Source organism: Oncorhynchus gorbuscha, unplaced genomic scaffold, assembly GCF_021184085.1.
Source record: "Oncorhynchus gorbuscha isolate QuinsamMale2020 ecotype Even-year unplaced genomic scaffold, OgorEven_v1.0 Un_scaffold_1868, whole genome shotgun sequence".
Lineage (NCBI taxonomy): Eukaryota > Metazoa > Chordata > Actinopteri > Salmoniformes > Salmonidae > Oncorhynchus > Oncorhynchus gorbuscha.
The window spans coordinates 29,281-48,778 of record NW_025746525.1 but is presented as its reverse complement, the minus strand read 5'-3'; the positions used below and the strand labels follow the sequence as shown (position 1 = coordinate 48,778).

Here is a 19,498-nt window from a genome sequence, read left to right as displayed (position 1 = left end):
TGGGTTAACTAAACCCTGGTTCTCCAATTTTATTTGTCACATACACATGGTTAGCAGATGATGATGCGACGGTAGCGAAATGCTTGTGCTTCTAGTTCCGACAATGCACTAAACCAAGTGTCTGGCGAACAATTCCAAAACTACCTTATAGACACGTGTAAGGGGATAAGAATATGTAGATGAGTGAGTGATGGTAGGGAGGCATTGGCAAGATACAGTAGATGGTATTGAGTGCAGTATATACATATGATTGGAGTATGTAAACAAAGTGGCATAGTTAAAAGTGACACATGTATTACATAAATATGAAGTAGATGTAGAGTACAGTATATACATGAGATGAATAATGTAGGGTATGTGAACATATTAGGTAGCATTTAGTGGCTAGTGATATATTTTACATTTCCCATTAAAGTGGCTGGAGTTGAGTCAGTGTCAGTGTGTTGGCAGCAGCCACTCAATGTTAGTGGTGGCTGTTTAACAGTCTGATGGCCTTGAGAGAGAAGCTGTTTTTCAGTCTCTCGGTCCCAGCTTTGATGCACCTGTACTGACCTCACCTTCTGGATGATAGTGGGGTGAACAGGCAGTGGCTCGGGTGGTTGTCCTTGATCTTTATGGCCTTCCCGGGACAAAGGGTGGTGTAGGTGTCCTGGAGGGCAGGTAGTTTGCCCCCGGTCATGCGTTGTGCAGACCTCACTACCCTCTGGAGAGCCTTACGGTTGTGGGCGGAGCAGTTGCCGTATCAGGCGGTGATCTAGCCGGACAGGATGCTCTCGATTGTGCAGCTGTAGAAGTTTGAGTGCTTTTGGTGACAAGCCAAATTTCTTCAGCCTCCTGAGGTTGAAGAGGCGCTGCTGCGCCTTCTTCACGATGCTGTCTGTGTGGGTGGACCAATTCAGTTTGTCTGTGATGTGTACGCCGAGGAACTTAACTTTTACTACCCTCTCCACTACTGTCCCATCAATGTGGATAGGGGGGTGTTCCCTCTGCTGTTTCCTGAAGTCCACAATCATCTCCTTAATTTTGTTGACGTTGAGTGTGAGGTTATTTTCCTGACACCACACTCCGACGGCCCTCACCTCCTCCCTGTAGGCCGTCATTGTTGGTAATCAAGCCTACCACTGTTGTGTCGTCCGCAAACTTGATTGAGTTGGAGGCGTGCGTGGCCACGCAGTCGTGGGTGAACAGGGAGTACAGGAGAGGGCTCAGAACGCACCCTTGTGGGGCCCCAGTGTTGAGGATCAGCGGGGTGGAAATGTTGTTGCCTACCCTCACCACCTGGGGGCGGCCCGTCAGGAAGCCCAGTACCCAGTTGCACAGGGCGGGGTCAAGACCCAGGGTCTCGAGCTTGATGACGAGCTTGGAGGGCACTATGGTGTTAAATGCCGAGCTGTAGTCGATGAACAGCATTCTCACATAGGTATTCCTCTTGTCCAGACTGGTTAGGGCAGTGTGCAGTGTGGTTGAGATTGCATCGTCTGTGGACCTATTTGGGCGGTAAGCTTGGAGTGGGTCTATGGTGTCAGGTAGTGTGGAGGTGATATGGTCCTTGACTAGTCTCTCAAAGCACTTCATGATGACGGAAGTGAGTGCTACAGGGCGGTAGTCGTTTAGCTCAGTTACCTTAGCTTTGTTGGGAACAGGAACAATGGTGGCCCTCTTGAAGCATGTGGGAACAACAGACTGGGATAGGGATTGATTGAATATGTCCATAAACACACCAGCCAGCTGGTCTGCGTATGCTCTGAGGGCGCGGCTGGGGATGCCGTCTGGGCCTGCAGCCTTGCGAGCGTTGACACGTTTAAATGTTTTCCTCACGTGGCTGCAGTGAAGGAGAGTCCGCATGTTTTAGTTGCGGGCCGTGTCAGTGGCACTGTATTGTCCTCAAAGCGGGCAAAAAAGTTATTTAGTCTGCCTGGGAGCAAGACATCCTGGTCCGTGACTGGGCTGGTTTTCTTTTTGTAATCTGTGATTGACTGTAGACCCTGCCACATGCCTCTTGTGTCTGAGCCGTTGAATTGAGATTCTACTTTGTCTCTATACTGACGTTTAGCTTGTTTGATTGCCTTGCGGAGGGAATAGTTACACTGTTTGTATTCGGTCATGTTTCCGGTCACCTTGCCCTGATTAAAAGCAGTGGTTCGGGCTTTCAGTTTCACGCGAATGCTGCCATCAATCCACGGTTTCTGGTTCCCCAGCTACAATGAATGCAGCCTCCGGATAAATTGATTCCAGTTTGCAAAGAATCAAATAAAGTTCGTTCAGAGCCATCGATGTGCCTGCTTGGGGGGGAATATATACGGCTGTGATTATAATCGAAGAGAATTCCCTTGGAAAATAATGCGGTCGACATTTGATTGTGAGGAATTCTAAATCAGGTGAACAGAAGGACTTGAGTACCTGTATGTTGTTATGATCATACCACGTCACGTTAACCATGAAGCATACGCCCCCGCCCCTCTTACCAGAAAGATGTTTGTTTCTGTCGGCGCGATGCGTGGAGAAACCAGCTGGCTGCACCGATTCCGATAGCGTCTCTCCAGTGAGCCATGTTTCCGTGAAGCAAAGAACGTTACAGTCTCTGATGTCCCTCTGGAATGCTACCCTTGCTCGTATTTCATCAACCTTGTTGTCAATAGACTGGACATTGGCGAGAAGAATGCTAGGGAGTGGTGCACGATGTGCCCGTCTCCGGAGTCTGACCAGAAGAACGCTCCGTTTCCCCCTTTTACGAAGTAGTTTTTTTGGGTCGCCGGCTGGAATCTATTCCGTTGTCCTGGGTGAAAGGCAGAACACAGGATCCGCTTCCGCGAAAGTCATATTCTTGGTCGTACTGATGGTGAGTTGACGCTGCTCTTATGTTCAGTAGTTCTTCTCGACTGTAGGCAATGAAACCTAAGATGACCTGGGGTACTAATGTAAGAAATAACACGTAAAAAAAAAAAAAAAAAACTGCATAGTTTCCTAGGAACGCAAAGCGAGGCGGCCATCTCTGTCGGCGCTGGAAGTACTAGCGTCCTGCTGCCAACTAGCTATTACACAACTTTAAAACCTGAATTTCTTTGCCTATTTAGGACTGTTCTATTCTGAACTTTTCAGCAGCATTCAGGTGCTTCTGAATATGACTACTGGGACCAGTGGTCTGCCCAGTGGTGCTGTTATGACTGCAGCGTTGCTGTTTGTTCCAAGTGTCTCTAGGAAAGGTGCTACTTTGACTTCAGAAAACATGACTTGATGTCACCCCCGAAAACAACTCCAACTAAAGCCAGAAAACGACGCAGAGGATTGAGTATTACATTACTCCTGCATAATTATGCACCAAATATTGCCATTGAGGTTCACCATCGTCTTGATATTCTGTCAGAGACAAAATCCTACCTCGCTCTCAGCCACAGATTATTGAAAAATGGTGATGTGACCGAATCAACAACAGCCTGACTGATCTCAGAAGACTTGTGCGTTTGAGAAGCAGGTAGGGTACAGTAAAAGTGTGTGTATGTGTGTGTATATATATATACACCATACAGACATTAGATTCATAGAATAATCTCAACTTCCGCCTTTTCTACATCTTTGGTTAGGATTTATTTTACAAGTAACACAATCTAATCGAATGTTTGCCTTTTGTCACAGGGATCGTCAAAATTGGAAAAAGCTGAAATGTTGCAGATTACTGTGGATCATTTGAAGATGATACATGCTGCCAGCGGACAAGGTGAGTCAATACCAAAACAATACAAAGATGTGATTTATGATGAAAGCCTGTAAAGTGATCGGTAAACTTCTAGAAAAACTGCTGCATATTTGTAGGGAACGAGCCATATCCTCCAAGCTCCACCACAGAATTAGACCAAGTGTCTCCATGTCCTTTAGTTCCTCTAGTGTAGTGCTCTGTATACTCCTGTGTAGTTCCTGTTCCTGACCCTCTGCCTCCCTCTCCTGGTAGGGTATTTTGAAGCCCACGCCCTGGCCAAGGACTACCGCAGCCTGGGCTTCAGGGAGTGTCTGTCAGACGGCCCGCTACCTAAGCATCATGGAGGGCTGGAACAGTGTCGACCCACTCCGAGTACGCCTGGTCTCTCACCTCTACAACTACGCCTCTCAGAGAGACATCACCACTGGATTGACTGGACACCCTGGACAACTAGCCTGGGGCTCCGCTTTGAGGACGCCTGCAATGTATCATAAATATAGTTACACATGACCTGGATCTGCTAATACTTTAGTTATGTCTATATGGGATTGTCGAACATGCTTTATATAGAAAGCAACTTTGAAAAAACGTAGTTTTGTAATATTTTTGTACCAATAAACTGAGTTTGTAAGAAGATGCATGTTTATTTGATCAATGCTCAGGATTCATGTGTTTTATCTATGAACTGTTGTGGGGCTTAGAGTATGTTGTCCACTTCCCACATCACTTTAAATAAACTCAAATAATTTATCTGTTTCAACTGTGTCACGGCTGGCTGGGTGTGTAGCGAGGAATCAGGCGCAGAGAGGTCCAGGGGAAAAGTGCACTTTAATACGGCACCAAAATGAAATGCCCAACACGCAGGGAGCAAACACTGGCAAACACTGACCAACCCAAACCAACGGGTAACAAGGTCCAGAGCACTAACAACACCAACGAATACAACGTCAACATCAAAATAATCCCGCACAACAAAGTGGCGGGTTCCATATGCTAAATAGGGAAGACAATCAAGCACACATAAAATAGGAACAGGTGTAACGAATGAGACAAAACTAACCGAACAGAAAAAGGGATCGGTGGCGGCTAGTCGGCCGGTGACGACGAACTCCGAGCACCACCCGACCACGCGGGGGAGCCAACTTCGACGGGAGTCTTGACAAACTGCCTTGATGTCTTGTTTTTTGGTGAATGAAGGAGTTGCATACAGATGTAGAATCTTCATTTGATCACTCTTCTGTTGCTGAGCGTGGTTCTACACAGCAGGAAATTCAAACTTGTAGTGTATTTGAGCTTTCAAAAGACATCTAAAGTGTAATTTCCACATTGAAATTTCAGACTTGATTTGCCCTGCAGAAAAGGTATAACTCCTACAAAAATGTCCATTAATTATAATCCACATTATTCACATTTTCTGTTGATGCAGGATTATCTTCCTGTTGTAACAAACTGGCTCAAATTAAGATCCTACATCTGTATGTACTATATGTTTTATATATGAGTAAAGTGGTAGCTAACAGTAATATAGCAGAGAATCTGTCTGACTGACGAGCTGGCTGACTGGTTGTAATCTCTCGTGGACAGACACAAGATTTTGGTTCTGGGTTGATGAGATGAGGGTTGGTCGAGACACCTAGTTTTAGAGCCATTGTTGCCTCCATTAATACCCAGGAATTGATTAAAAGGAAATCATCAATGCCCATTAACCCCACTCATATGGACTGGCCTGGTCTGACCCCACTAATATGGTCTGGTCTGACCCCACTAATATGGTCTGGTCTGACCCCACTAATATGGTCTGGTCTGACCCCACTAATATGGTCTGGTCTGACCCCACTAATATGGTCTGGTCTGACCCCACTAATATGGTCTGGTCTGACCCCAAATATGGCCTGGTCTGACCCCACTAATATGGCCTGGTCTATGGTCTGGTCTGACCCCTGGTCTGACTAATATGGTCTGGTCTGACCCCACTAATATGGTCTGGTCTGGTCTGACCACTAATATGGTCTGGTCTGACCCCACTAATATGGTCTGACCCCACTAATATGGTCTGGTCTGACCCCACTAATATGGTCTGGTCTGACCCCACTAATGTGGACTGGCCTGGTCTGACCACTAACATGGCCTGGTCTGACCCCACTAATATGGCCTGGTCTGACCCCACTAATATGGTCTGGTCTGACCCCACTAATATGGCAGGAGACTATAGTGTGGCCAAGATTGAGGGAAAGATGGCAGCTGGATGACACATACTGAAGCCTGTAGATCACTTTTGACTAGGGCTCATGGGGTTCTGGTCAAAAGTAGTGTACAGTAGGGAATAGGGTGCCATTTGGGACTCAATCACTCGATGTGCTCTTTAAGTTCCTGCTGTAGTAGTATGCAATGTATCCACTAGAGACCATTGGATATCAGTAGAATACTAGTGATGGAGTCTTGCTGCAGCCAAATCATTAGTGTAAAGGTTTATAGCATCCCAGCGGAAAGAAAACACATATCTCTGAAACTGAAACTTTTCAGGAAATGAAAAAAGAGCCATATTCTACCATTTATGAACATACAATCACAAAACTTCAAAAGCTATTTTGAAATGTATTTTATTGGACCTGGAGTCATGAACTGTTCAGCGTACATAAAGGACCATCATGTTAGTAACAGTAACCATGCAGGTCCCTCAAGATATTTCTTCCCTCCCCTGTTCTTTACAATCTGTTACTCAGTCAGACAAACTTTGTTGGATGAAAATCTGGAGTTTTTCTGTGAGAAACGTCGTTCAATATGGTGTTCACTGCCTCCATCTGCTGGCTCAATGGACCTCACTGCTTTACAATAGAATAGAACAGACAGAACAGATGAGAATAGAAATTAATAGAACAGAATAGAACAGAACAGAATGGAATAGAACAGAATTTAATAGAATTTGCAGGGTGGAGATAAAGTACCCCAGTATGAGTCATAATACCCATAAAAACTAGCGGTCAATCAAGGAAATGGTTCCAATAATTTCCCCACCATTAAATTTTCCCATAGAGGATTTTAGAAATATTTAAAATAAGAGTTGTGGTTCGTGTAGGCTTAACCTGGCGTGCTTTTTGATAACTGTGTAAATCTCTCTAGGACAAGGTGACTTTTATCAATACATTTGCCAAAAATTAAATGCTAATTAGTGGCTAATGTGTCTATCATAAACTACACATGCCATGAGGATCTGGACGGGACTGCTGAAACGAATCAAAGGTAAGAATCTCTGGATTAGCTATCTAAGGTTAGCTAAATGTAGTAATGAATAGATTAATAAATTGGAAAACTGTTTTTAAATTGACAAATCTGTGAACTGTCTTGTGCACATTTTAAATTGACACAAAACCTGTTACCAAAGATGTCAGCTACAGATGACGTGCAGGATTTGTAGTCTTGCATGAGTCTAGGACCAAAAGCTGAAGCTGGAGACTCATATCTCCCTCTCACTAGCTTTAAGCACGAGCTGCCAGAGCAGAACAGAACAGAACAGAACAGAATAGAACATAACAGAATAGAATAGAATAGAACAGAACAGAACAGAATAGAATAGAACATAACAGAATAGAATAGAACATAACAGAATAGAATAGAACAGAACAGAACAGAATAGAATAGAATAGAACATAACAGAATAGAATAGAACAGAACAGAATAGAATAGAATAGAATAGAATAGAACATAACAGAACAGAATAGAACATAACAGAATAGAACATAACAGAACAGAACAGAACATAACAGAACAGAATAGAACATAACAGAACAGAATAGAACATAACAGAACAGAACATAACAGAACAGAAATTATTAGAACAGAATAGAACATAACAGAACAGAATAGAACATAACAGAACAGAACATAACAGAACAGAAATTATTAGAACAGGACAGAACAGAATAGAATAGAACATAACATAACAGAATAGAACAGAACAAAATAGAATAGAACATAATTTAATAGAATTTGCAGGGTGGAGATAAAGTACCCCAGTATGAGGCATAATACCCATAAAAACTAGCGGTCAATCAAGGAAATGGTTCCAATAATTTCCCAACTATTAATTTTTCCCCATAGAGGATTTTAGAAACACTGAAAATAAGAGTTGTGGTTCGTGTAGGCTTACCCTGGTGTGATTTTTGATAACTGCGTAAATCTCACTAGGACAAGGTGACTTTTATCAATACATTTACCAAAAATGAAATGCTAATTAGTGGCTAATGTGTCTATCATAAACTACACATGCCATGAGGATCTTGACGGGACTACTGAAACGAATCAAAGGTAAGAATCTCTGGATTAGCTATCTAAGGTTAGCTAAATGTAGTAATGAATAGATTAATAAATTGGAAAACTGTTTTTAAATGGACAAATCTGTTAACTGTCTTGTGCACGTTTTTTAAATTGACACAATACCTGTTAGCAAAGATGTCAGCTACAGATGACGTTTAGGATTTGTAATCTTGCATGATACAGAGTCAAGGACCAAAAGTTGAAGCTGGAGACTCATATCTCCCTCTCACTAGCTTTAAGCACCAGCTCACAGAGCAACTCACAGATGACTGCACCTTTACATAGCCCATCTGTAAATAGACCATCCAACTACCTCATCCTCATACTGTATTTATTCATTTATCTTGCTCCTTTGCACCCCAGTATCTCTACTTGCTCATTCATCTTCTGCACATCTACCATTCCAGTGTTTAATTTCTATATTGTAATTACTTCACCACTATGGCCTATTTTTTTACCTCACCTCCCTTATCCCACCTCATTTGCACATGCTGTATATAGACTTATACTACTGTATTCACTCTATGTGTACCTGTGTGCCTATGGTGACTCTGTACCGTGCCTCGGTGACTGCTGACTCTGTACCGGTGCCTCGGTGACTCTGTACCGGTGCCTGGGTGACTCTGTACCGGTGCCTGGGTGACTCTGTACCGGTGCCTGGGTGACTCTGTACCGGTGAAATGACTCTGTACCGGTGCCTGGGTGACTCTGTACCGGTGCCTGGGTGACTCTGTACCGGTGCCTGGGTGACTCTGGCCGGTGCCTCAACAGTACCGGTGCCTCGGTGACTTCCGGTGCCCCTGTATAAAGCCTCGTTATTGTTATTCTTATTGTGATACTTTGTATTATTACTTTTATTTTAGCCTACTTGGTAAATATTTTCTTAAACTGCACTGTTGGTTAAGGGCTTGTAAGTAAGCATTTCACGGTAAAGTCTACACTTGTTGTTTTCGGTGCATGTGACAAATCAAGTTTGATATGATGTCTAGTTTGATGCTAATTAGCATTTTAGAATCTGAGAGCAAATAGAGAAGAATATATTGATAAAAGTCACCTTGTCCGATAGAGATTGACATGGTTATCAAAACGACACCAGGGGAAGTCTACACGATACACAGCCCTTATTTGAAGTGTTTCTAAAATCCCCAATGGGAGAAATGAATGGTGGAAAAAGGTTTGGAACCATTTCCCTGTTTGACCTCTAAGTTTAATGGGTATTATGACACCTCCACCGTGGGGCTCCTCTGTCCAGTGTCTGTGTTCTTTGCCCATCTTAATATTTTTTGTCTTAGATATGGCTTTTTCTTTGCAACTCTGCCTAGAAGGCCAGCACCCCGAAGTCGCCTCTTCACTGTTGACGTTGAGACTGGTGTTTTGCGGGTACTATTTAATGAAGCTGCCAGTTGAAGACTTGTGAGGCGTCTGTTTCTCAAACTAGACACTCTAATGTACTTGTCCTCTTGCTCAGTTGTGCACCGGGGCCTCCCACTCTTTCTATTCTGGTTAGGGCCAGTTTGCTCTGTTCTGTGAAGGGAATAGTACACAGCGTTATACAAGATCTTCAGTTTCTTGGCAATTTCTCGCATGGAATAGCCTTCATTTCTCAGAACAAGAATAGAATTTCAGAAGAAAGGTCTTTGTTTCTGGCCATTTTGATGATGCTCCAGACACTCAAATGATGATGCTCCAGACACTCAACTAGTCTAAAGAATGCCAGTTTTATTGCTTCTTTAATCATAACAATATTTTTTAGCTGTGCTAACATAATTGCAAAAGGGTTTTCTAATGATCAATTAGCCTTTTCAAATGATAGACTTGAATTAGCTAACACAACATGCCATTGGAACACAGGAGTGATGGTTGCTGATAATGGGCCTCTGTACACCTATGTAGATATTCCATAAAAATTCTTAAAGTTAAAGTTTCCAGCTACAATAGTCATTTCCAATGTTAACAATGTCTACACTGTATTTCTGATAAATTTTATGTTATTTAAATGTGCAAAAAATGTTTTGTTTTATTCACAAACAAGGACATTTCTATGTGACCCCAAACTTTTGAACAGTATATTAAAAAATAAATAAAAATGGAAAAATATTTGTATTTATTTAAATGTTTTTATGAATATCACTAGCAATAATGGAATAAACAAAATGTGTATTACATATCCACAGTAGAAAAGAGGAGAATATATTATTTTATAAATGTGTATGTTTTTTTTCTCCAATTCCTATTATTGAGCAAATCACACTTTCAAAAAGCACCCATTGCTTCAAGGGCCGCTGGCTGCTGATAGGCTTTCTTGACTTTACATTCATTTTTGCCAACACATCCTTGTTGTCTTTAATCTCTGTTTTACCAGCTGAACAGATGCTCTTAGTGAACATGTTTTTGAGTTACCTTTCTAGCTAATTGGCTATGTTAGGGTTTACAGTTCTCTTCCAATTAGGCTATCATGTGTTGAGGTCAAAACTATCTACCAAATCTATTCAGTTGAAAATGTTGATTACTTCTCCTTGACATGATCATTCACCAGATGACGAGACAAGATACAATACATGATGTTTTTAAATATATTTTTGCTAACATGTGATTGGGGTTCCTTGGTCTCCGGTTTGCCTGGCAGGGGGTCCCTGGGTAAGAAAAGGTTGGAGACCCCTGTCAAAGACAGTGCAGGCTGAGTCCCTGCCCGAAAATAATTTATCCCCCGCCCCTCATCCTCTCTGTTGCCATGGAAGCACCAGATCTAGCACTTGATTGGCTTGCATGGGTAAGCACGTTCTAGATGAGGCTTCAAATATGACAACAGGCCCAGGTGTAATTATTGCAGAGTCGAAGCAGTGTTCGTTAACGTGGTTTGTGGTGTTGATTAGCTCAAATTTACAACATGGTCGAGGCATTCGTTGGAACTTGGAAGATGACTTCCAGTGAGAATTTTGATGAATATATGAAGGCAATAGGTGAAGTCTTACCTTATTAAATAAAGTAGTTTTTAAATGAAAGACAATGTTGCATTTCGATCTAGAACCTTACTAAAGTTGATTAGATAAATATCCGTTTGTTTCACAGGTGTGGGTTTTGCTACTCGGCAGATGGGGAATATGGCGAAGCCCAATTTGCAGTTCAGCATCGACGACGGTGTAATATCAATGAAATCCCAGAGCACTTTCAAAACCACAGAGGCCAAGTTTAAATTGAATGAAGAATTCGACGAGATGACTGCAGATGACAGGAAAACCAAGGTGGGTGCAGGAGCCACACTATAGACATGCCGGTTGTTACAGTAGTGTGGTTTCCAATTGATTGTAAAAAAATAAATTACTTTAAAATTTAGTGAGTTGTTCCCTCCTGACACTACTCTATTTCCAGACTCTGATGACCTTTGAGAACGGAAAACTGGTGCAGAAACAAACTTGGGACGGCAAGACTACCACGCTCGAGCGGGAGTTGCAAGATGGAAAATTGATTGCGGTAAGGTTTAATGTCCTGCTTGCTATTCCCTTCTCTGCTTGGTTTGACATAAAATATGCGTTTTTCTTAAGCCTATTTTGCAATGTCCATGCTTGATATTGCAATATTGTTCAATGTTGCATGTGATCATCATTATGCAATACACGTTGTCATTTTGTAAATTGCGTTCTCCCGGGGTTACCAACAAGGATGGCACGCGTTTTTACGCGCTAATGTGTTCAAAATATCCTAGTATTGTTTTGGCTGGGAAGCGTGGCTTGATAAGCACTTGCAGTCATGTGCAACACTTTCTTAATTATTTTAAACTAAATGATTAATTGGTAATCGAGTGCTAATAAACCCAATGATTTACATAAACCTGGGATTGCTGCTGCATGTGTTGGCATTGCCATTGCGAGGCTTTGCTGCCACCGGTCCGCCATAGGCACTATCCAGTAGGACCAGTCCTCCATAGGAATGAATGCATGTTTTTTGGGGGGTTGTAGTGGGTACAGTAACATCAGTTTCCTTAAAGTAATTTATAATGCATTATTTAGCTCACATAATGTAAAGTGCCTGTTATAGAATAAATTAATATAGATTCCAACATGTATTTGGTGGTTTGTTCATCACTGACTGTATCAATACATTTTGAGTTCTCGGTTCTGAAACTTGTTGTCATTACATGACCTAAAGCGTGTACTGCTCTCTTTTCTAGAAATGTGTAATGGATGATGTGGTGGCGCTGAGGACCTATGAGAAAGAGGTGTGATTCCAGCCTGCTGAATTGAAGACCCCCACCAGCAAATCAATAACATGCATGTTATCTGTTCAATACCTACCATGTTAAATTCACTGACTCAATTGGTACCAAAATCCCATGAAGCTTTCAATAAAGTCAGTTCTGCTTTGTGAAAAGTGGTATTTCCTTCATTGCAATATGTAGGCCAGTTTGGAGGCTGAGGCCTATTCAGCAAACGTAATCCATGTGGATTACAAACGGGCAAATCTCTGGTCTATCCTGAGCACTTCGGTTGTAGGTGGTGCTGACATTCAATACATTTCAGTGTCAATTTTTCTCCAATAAATTAATGTTCGCTTACTTTGAGCATGCTACACTGAGTGTTCCTGGCAAAATACATTGATTTCACACTACCTATTTTGAGAACTGGTGATCAAGTAGAAATGTCCAACTGACCATTTGTCTACGATGAAAAACTGCCATGACTGACTAGTGGGTTAACTAAACCCTGGATGCCTTCATATTAGCGTCCTGCTGCTAACTAGCTATTACACAACTTTAAAACCTGAATTTCTTTGCCTATTTAGGACTGTTTCTATTCTGAACTTTTCAGCAGCATTCAGGTGCTTCTGAATATGACTACTGGGACCAGTGGTCTGCCCAGTGGTGCTGTTATGACTGCAGCGTTGCTGTTTGTTCCAAGTGTTTCTACAAAGGTGTTTGATTATTTCAGAACATGACTTGATGTCACCCCCGAAAACAACTCCAACTAAAGCCAGAACGACAGAGGATTGAGTATTACATTACTCTTGCATAATTATGCACCAAATATTGCCATTGAGGTTCACCATCGCCTTGATATGCTGTCAGAGACTCAAAATCCTACCTCAGCCAGCCACAGATTATTGAGAAACGGCGACGTGACTGAAACAGCCTGACTGATCTGACTTGTGCCAAGTGCGTTTGAGAAGCAGGTAGGGTACAGTAAAATTGTGTATATATATATTCAGAATATATTAGATTCATAGAATAATCTCAACTTCTGCCTTTTCTACATCTTTGGTTAGGATTTATTTTACAAGTAACACAATCTAATCGAATGTTTGCCTTTTTTCACAGGGATCGTCAAAATTGGAAAAAGCTGAAATGTTGCAGATTACTGTGGATCATTTGAAGATGATACATGCTGCCAGCGGACAAGGTGAGTCAATACCAAAACGATACAAAGATGTGATTTAAGATGAAAGCCTGTAAAGTGATAGGTAAACTTCTAGAAAAACTTCTGCATATTTGTAGGGAACGAGCCATATCCTCCAAGCTCCACCACAGAATTAGACCAAGTGTCTCCATGTCCTTTAGTTCCTCTAGTGTAGTGCTCTGTATACTCCTGTGTAATTCCTGTTCCTGACCCTCTGCCTCCCTCTCCTGGTAGGGTATTTTGAAGCCCACGCCCTGGCCAAGGACTACCGCAGCCTGGGCTTCAGGGAGTGTCTGTCAGACTGCCCGCTACCTAAGCATCATGGAGGGCTGGAACAGTGTCGACCCACTCCGCGTACGCCTGGTCTCTCACCTCAACAACTACGCCTCTCAGAGAGAGACATCCACACTGGATTGACTGGACACCCTGGACAACTAGCCTGGGGCTCCGCTTTGAGGACACCCTCCGCCCACCTGCCACACCCCCTCTTACCACTCCCCCAGGGATGGACACTAGCCCCCCACAGTACCAGCAGCCCACCCTGCTCCATCTCCTCAATGTCATCCCCCTGTTCTACTGATACCTCAGTGACCTCCAGACTCAGGGTGCCCCCCAATGACAATCTACCCCTGGGGCTGGCCCTGTCAGTCTAAGCCCCCAAGCTCAAAACCACTACCCCTCTCCTCCCAGTCTTCCTTCTCCTTCACTACTTTCCCCCGAGTGTCCCCGGCAGCCCTCAATTCTGCAGGCTCCTCCACAGCCCTGAGAAATCAGCCGTACAGGCCCTGGGGGACAGAGATCGGGCCATCTGAACTCTTGTGATCATCAGGACCGGAAGGCAACAACTTATATCCCCGCCAACCCGCCTCCCCCCCCAACCTTACATGATGACTCCTTGCTGTCCCCAGTCCACCTGGCCATGCTGCTGCTCCAGTTTCAACTGTTCTGCCTTACTATTATTTGACCATGCTGGTCATTTATGAACATTTGAACATCTTGGCCATGTTCTGTTATAATCTCCACCCGGCACAGCCAGTAGAGGACTGGCCACCCCACATAGCCTGGTTCCTCTCTAGGTTTCTTCCTAGGTTTTGGCCTTTCTAGGGAGTTTTTCCTAGCCACTGTGCTTCTACACCTGCATTGCTTGCTGTTTGGGGTTTTAGGCTGGGTTTCTGTACAGCACTTTGCGATATCAGCTGATGTACGAAGGGCTATATAAATAAATTTGATTTGATTTGTTGTGAGCCCAGATATGGCCTCCAAGGTAGGAAAGAACTGACTATTGTTTCATGTCCACAAAACTGATTATATTTGGTTCATTATCAGAGTGCACTAAGAGAAGGGTTTTGGGGTATTTGTAGGTCAAATATAATATTGTAAAAATAGAACTCCTGCAGCTTTGAAAAAGAACAAATACACCTGCAATGTATCACAAATAGAGTTAAACATGACCTGGATCTGCTAATACTTTAGTTATGTCTATATGGGATTGTCGAACATGCTTTATATAGAAAGCAACTTTGAAAAAACGTAGTTTTGTAATATTTTTGTACCAATAAACTGAGGTTGTAAGAATGCATGTTTATTTGATCAATGCTCAGGATTCATGTGTTTTACCTATGAACTGTTGTGGGGCTTAGTATGTTGTCCACTTCCCACATCACTTCAAATAAAATCATTTATCAGTTTCAACTGCCTCATTCTCTTGGTTTTAGGTGAATGAAGGAGTTGCATACAGATGTTGGCTCTTCATTTGATCACTCTTCTGTTGCTGAGTGTTGTCCTACACAGCAGGAAATTCAAACTTGTGTTGTATTTGAGCTTTAAAAATACTTCTGAAGTGTAATTTCCACATTGAAATTTCAGACTTGATTTGCCCTGCAGAGAAAGGTATCAACCCCTACAAAAATGTCCATTAATTATAATCTGTTCTATTGCTGCAGGATTATTTTCCTGTTGTAACAAACTAGCTCAAATTAAGATCCTACATCTGTATGTACTGTGTTTTATATATGATTAAAGTGGTAGCTAACAGTAATATAGCAGAGAATCTGTCTGACTGACTAGCTGGCTGACTGGTTGTAATCTCCCAGACACAAGATTTTGGTTCTGGGTTGATGAGATGAGGGTTGGTCGAGACACCTAGTTTTAGAGCCATTGTTGCCTCCATTAATACCCAGGAATTGATTAAAAGGAAATCATCAATGCCCATTAACCCCACTCATATGGACTGGCCTGGTCTGACCCCACTAATATGGTCTGGTCTGACCCCTCTAATATGGTCTGGTCTGACCCCACTAATATGGTCTGGTCTGACCCCTCTAATATGGTCTGGTCTGACCCCACTAATATGGTCTGGTCTGACCCCACTAATATGGTCTGGTCTGACCCCACTAATATGGTCTGGTCTGACCCCACTAATATGGCAGGAGACTATAGTGTGGCCAAGATTGAGGGAAAGATGGCAGCTGGATGACACATACTGAAGCCTGTAGATCACTTTTGACTAGGGCTCATGGGGTTCTGGTCAAAAGTAGTGTACAGTAGGGTATAGGGTGCAATTTGGGACACAGTCACTCGATGTGCCCTTTAAGTTCCTGCTGTAGTAGTATGCAATGTATCCACTAGAGACCATTGGATAGCAGTAGAATACTAGTGATGGAGACTTGCTGCAGCCAAATCATTAGTGTAAAGGTTTACAGCGTCCCAGCGGAAAGAAAACACATATCTCTAAAACTGAAATTTTTCAGGAAATGAAGAAAGAGACATATTCTACCATTTATGAACATACAATCACAAAACTTCAAAAGCTATTTTGAAATGTATTTTATTGGACCTGGAGTCATGAACTGTTCAGCGTACATAAAGGACCATCATGTTAATAACAGTAACCATGCAGGTCCCTCAAGATATTTCTTCCCTCCCCTGTTCTTTACAATCTGTTACTCAGTCAGACAAACTTTGTTGGATGAAAATCTGGAGTTTTTCTGTGAAAAATGTCATTCAATATGGTGTTCACTGCCTCCATCTGCTGGCTCAATGGACCTCACTGCTTTACAATAGAATAGAAGAGGACAGAACAGAAGAGAATAGAAATTAATAGAACAGAATAGAATAGAACAGAATAGAAATTAATAGAACAGAATAGAATAGAACAGAATAGAACAGAACAGAATAGAAATGAATAGAACAGAATAGAACAGAACCGAATAGAACAGAACAGAATAGAAATTAATAGAACAGAATAGAATAGAACAGAATAGAAATTAATAGAACAGAATAGAATAGAACAGAATAGAACATAACAGAATAGAGTAGAACAGGACAGCATATAACAGAACAGAACAGAATAGAAATTAATAGAACAGAATAGAATAGAACAGAACAGCATATAACAGAACAGAACAGAATAGAAATTAATAGAACAGAATAGAACATAACAGAATAGAGTAGAACAGGACAGAACAGAAAATAATAGAACGGAACAGAACAAAACAGAATAGAACAGAACTGGACAGAAAATAATAGAACAGAACAAAATAATAGAACATAACATTTAATATAATTTGCAGGGTGGAGATAAAGTACCCCAGTATGAGTCATAATACCCATAAAAACTAGCGGTCAATCAAGGAAATGGTTCCAATAATTTCCCCACCATGAATTTTTTCCATAGAGGATTTTAGAAACACTTAAAATAATAGTTGTGGTTCGTGTAGGCTTACCCTGGTGTTATTTTTGATAACTGTGTAAATCTCTCTAGGACAAGGTGACTTTTATCAATAAATGTGCCTGTATTTACCACCGAAAAATGAAATGCTAATTAGTGGCTAATGTGTCTATCATAAACTACACATGCCATGAGGATCTGGACGGGACTGCTGAAACGAAGCAAAGGTAAGAATCTCTGGATTAGCTATCTAAGGTTAGCTAAATGTAGTAATGAATAGATTAATAAATTGGAAAACTCTTTTTAAATGGACAAATCTGTGAACTGTCTTGTGCACGTTTTAAATTTACACAATACCTGTTAGCAAAGATGTCAGCTACAGATGACGTGCAGGATTTGTAGTCTTGCATGATACCGAGTCAAGGACCAAAAGCTGAAGCTGGAGACTCATATCTCCCTCTCACTAACTTTAAGCACCAGCTGTCAGAGCAGCTCACAGATCACTGCACCTGTACATAGCCCATCTGTGAATAGACCATCCAACTACCTCATCCCCATACTGTATTTATTCATTTATCTTGCTCCTTTGCACCCCAGTATCCCAGTATCTCTACTTGCTCCTTTGCACCCCAGTATCTCTACTTGCTCATTCATCTTCTGCACATCTACCATTCCAGTGTTTAATTGCTATATTGCAATTACTTCGCCACTATGGCCTATTTATTGCCTTACCTCCCTTATCCTACCTCATTTGCATATACTTGTTCTACTGTATTATTGACTGTATGTTTATTATTCTATGTGTAACTGTGTTGTTGTATGTGTCGAACTGCTTTGCTGTATGTGTCGAACTGCTTTGCTTCATCTTGGCCAGGTTGCAGTTGCAAATGAGAACTTGTTCTCAACTAGTCTACCTGGTTAAATAAAGGTGAAATAAAAATGTAAATAAGAAAAAGGCTCCTCAACAGCTTCCACCCCCAAGCCATAAGACTGCTGAACAATGAATAAAATCGCCAGCTACTGGACTTTCTTGAACTGCACTGTTGGTTAAGGGCTTGTAAGTCAGCATTTCACGGTAAAGTCTACACTTGTTGTATACGGTGCATGTGACAAATAAAGTTTGATTTGATGTCAAGTTTGATGCTAAATAGCATTTTAGAATCTGAGAGCAAATAGAGAAGAATATATTGATAAAAGTCACCATGTCCGAGAGAGATTGACATGGTTATTAAAACGTCACACCAGGGGAAGTCTACACGATACACAGCCCTTATTTGAAGTGTTTCTAAAATCCCCAATGGGAGAAATGAATGGTGGAAAAAGGTTTGGAACCATTTCCCTGTTTGACCTCTAAGTTTAATGGGTATTATGACACCTCCACCGTGGGGCTCCTCTGTCCAGTGTCTGTGTTCTTTGCCCATCTTAATATTTTTTTGTCTTAGATATGGCTTTTTCTTTGCAACTCTGCCTAGAAGGCCAGCATCCCGGAGTCGCCTCTTCACTGTTGACGTTGAGACTGGTGTTTTGCGGGTACTATTTAATGAAGCTGCCAGTTGAAGACTTGTGAGGCGTCTGTTTCTCAAACTAGACACTCTAATGTACTTGTCCTCTTTCTCAGTTGTGCACCGGGGCCTCCCGCTCTTTCTATTCTGGTTAGGGCCAGTTTGCTCTGTTCTGTGAAGGGAATAGTACACAGCGTTGTACGAGATCTTCAGTTTCTTGGCAATTTCTCGCATGGAATAGCCTTCATTTCTCAGAACAAGAATAGAATTTCAGAAGAAAGGTCTTTGTTTCTGGCCATTTTGATGATGCTCCAGACACTCAAATGATGATGCTCCAGACACTCAACTAGTCTAAAGAATGCCAGTTTTATTGCTTCTTTAATCATAACAATATTTTTTAGCTATGCTAACATAATTGCAAAAGGGTTTTCTAATGATCAATTAGCCTTTTCAAATGATAGACTTGAATTAGCTAACACAACGTGCCATTGGAACACAGGAGTGATGGTTGCTGATAATGGGCCTCTGTACACCTATGTAGATATTCCACAAAAATTCTAAAGTTTCCAGCTATAATAGTCATTTACAACGTTAACAATGTCTACACTGTATTTCTGATCAATTTTATGTTATTTAAATGTGCAAAAAATGTGTTTGTTTTTTTCACAAACAAGGACATTTCTAAGTGACCCCAAACTTTTGAACAGTAGTGTATATATTAAAATAAATAAAATAAGTGAAAAATATTAGAATTTAAAAAAATGTTTTTATGAATATCGCTAGCAATAATGGAATAAACAAAATGTGTATTACATACCCACAGTAGAAAAGAGGAGAATATATTATTTTATAAATGTGTATGTTTTTTTTCTCCAATTCCTATTATTGAGCAAATCACACTTTCAAAAAGCACCCATTGCTTCAAGGG

At 41.6% G+C, this 19,498-nt stretch overlaps 1 protein-coding gene and 1 pseudogene across 1 annotated transcript; both read left to right on the top strand.

The window, feature by feature from the left end:
• The first annotated feature begins 3,121 nt into the window (after positions 1–3,121).
• On the top strand, positions 3,122–13,815 carry LOC124024469 (annotated as a pseudogene).
• LOC124024465 (fatty acid-binding protein, adipocyte-like) lies at positions 10,809–12,376 on the top strand. The gene is made up of 4 exons (XM_046338367.1): positions 10,809–10,968; positions 11,078–11,250; positions 11,378–11,479; positions 12,177–12,376. Exons 1-4 carry the CDS (start codon positions 10,896–10,898, stop codon positions 12,228–12,230), a joined length of 402 nt encoding a protein of 133 aa, XP_046194323.1. The 5' UTR covers positions 10,809–10,895; the 3' UTR covers positions 12,231–12,376.
• Positions 13,816–19,498: the final 5,683 nt, after the last annotated feature.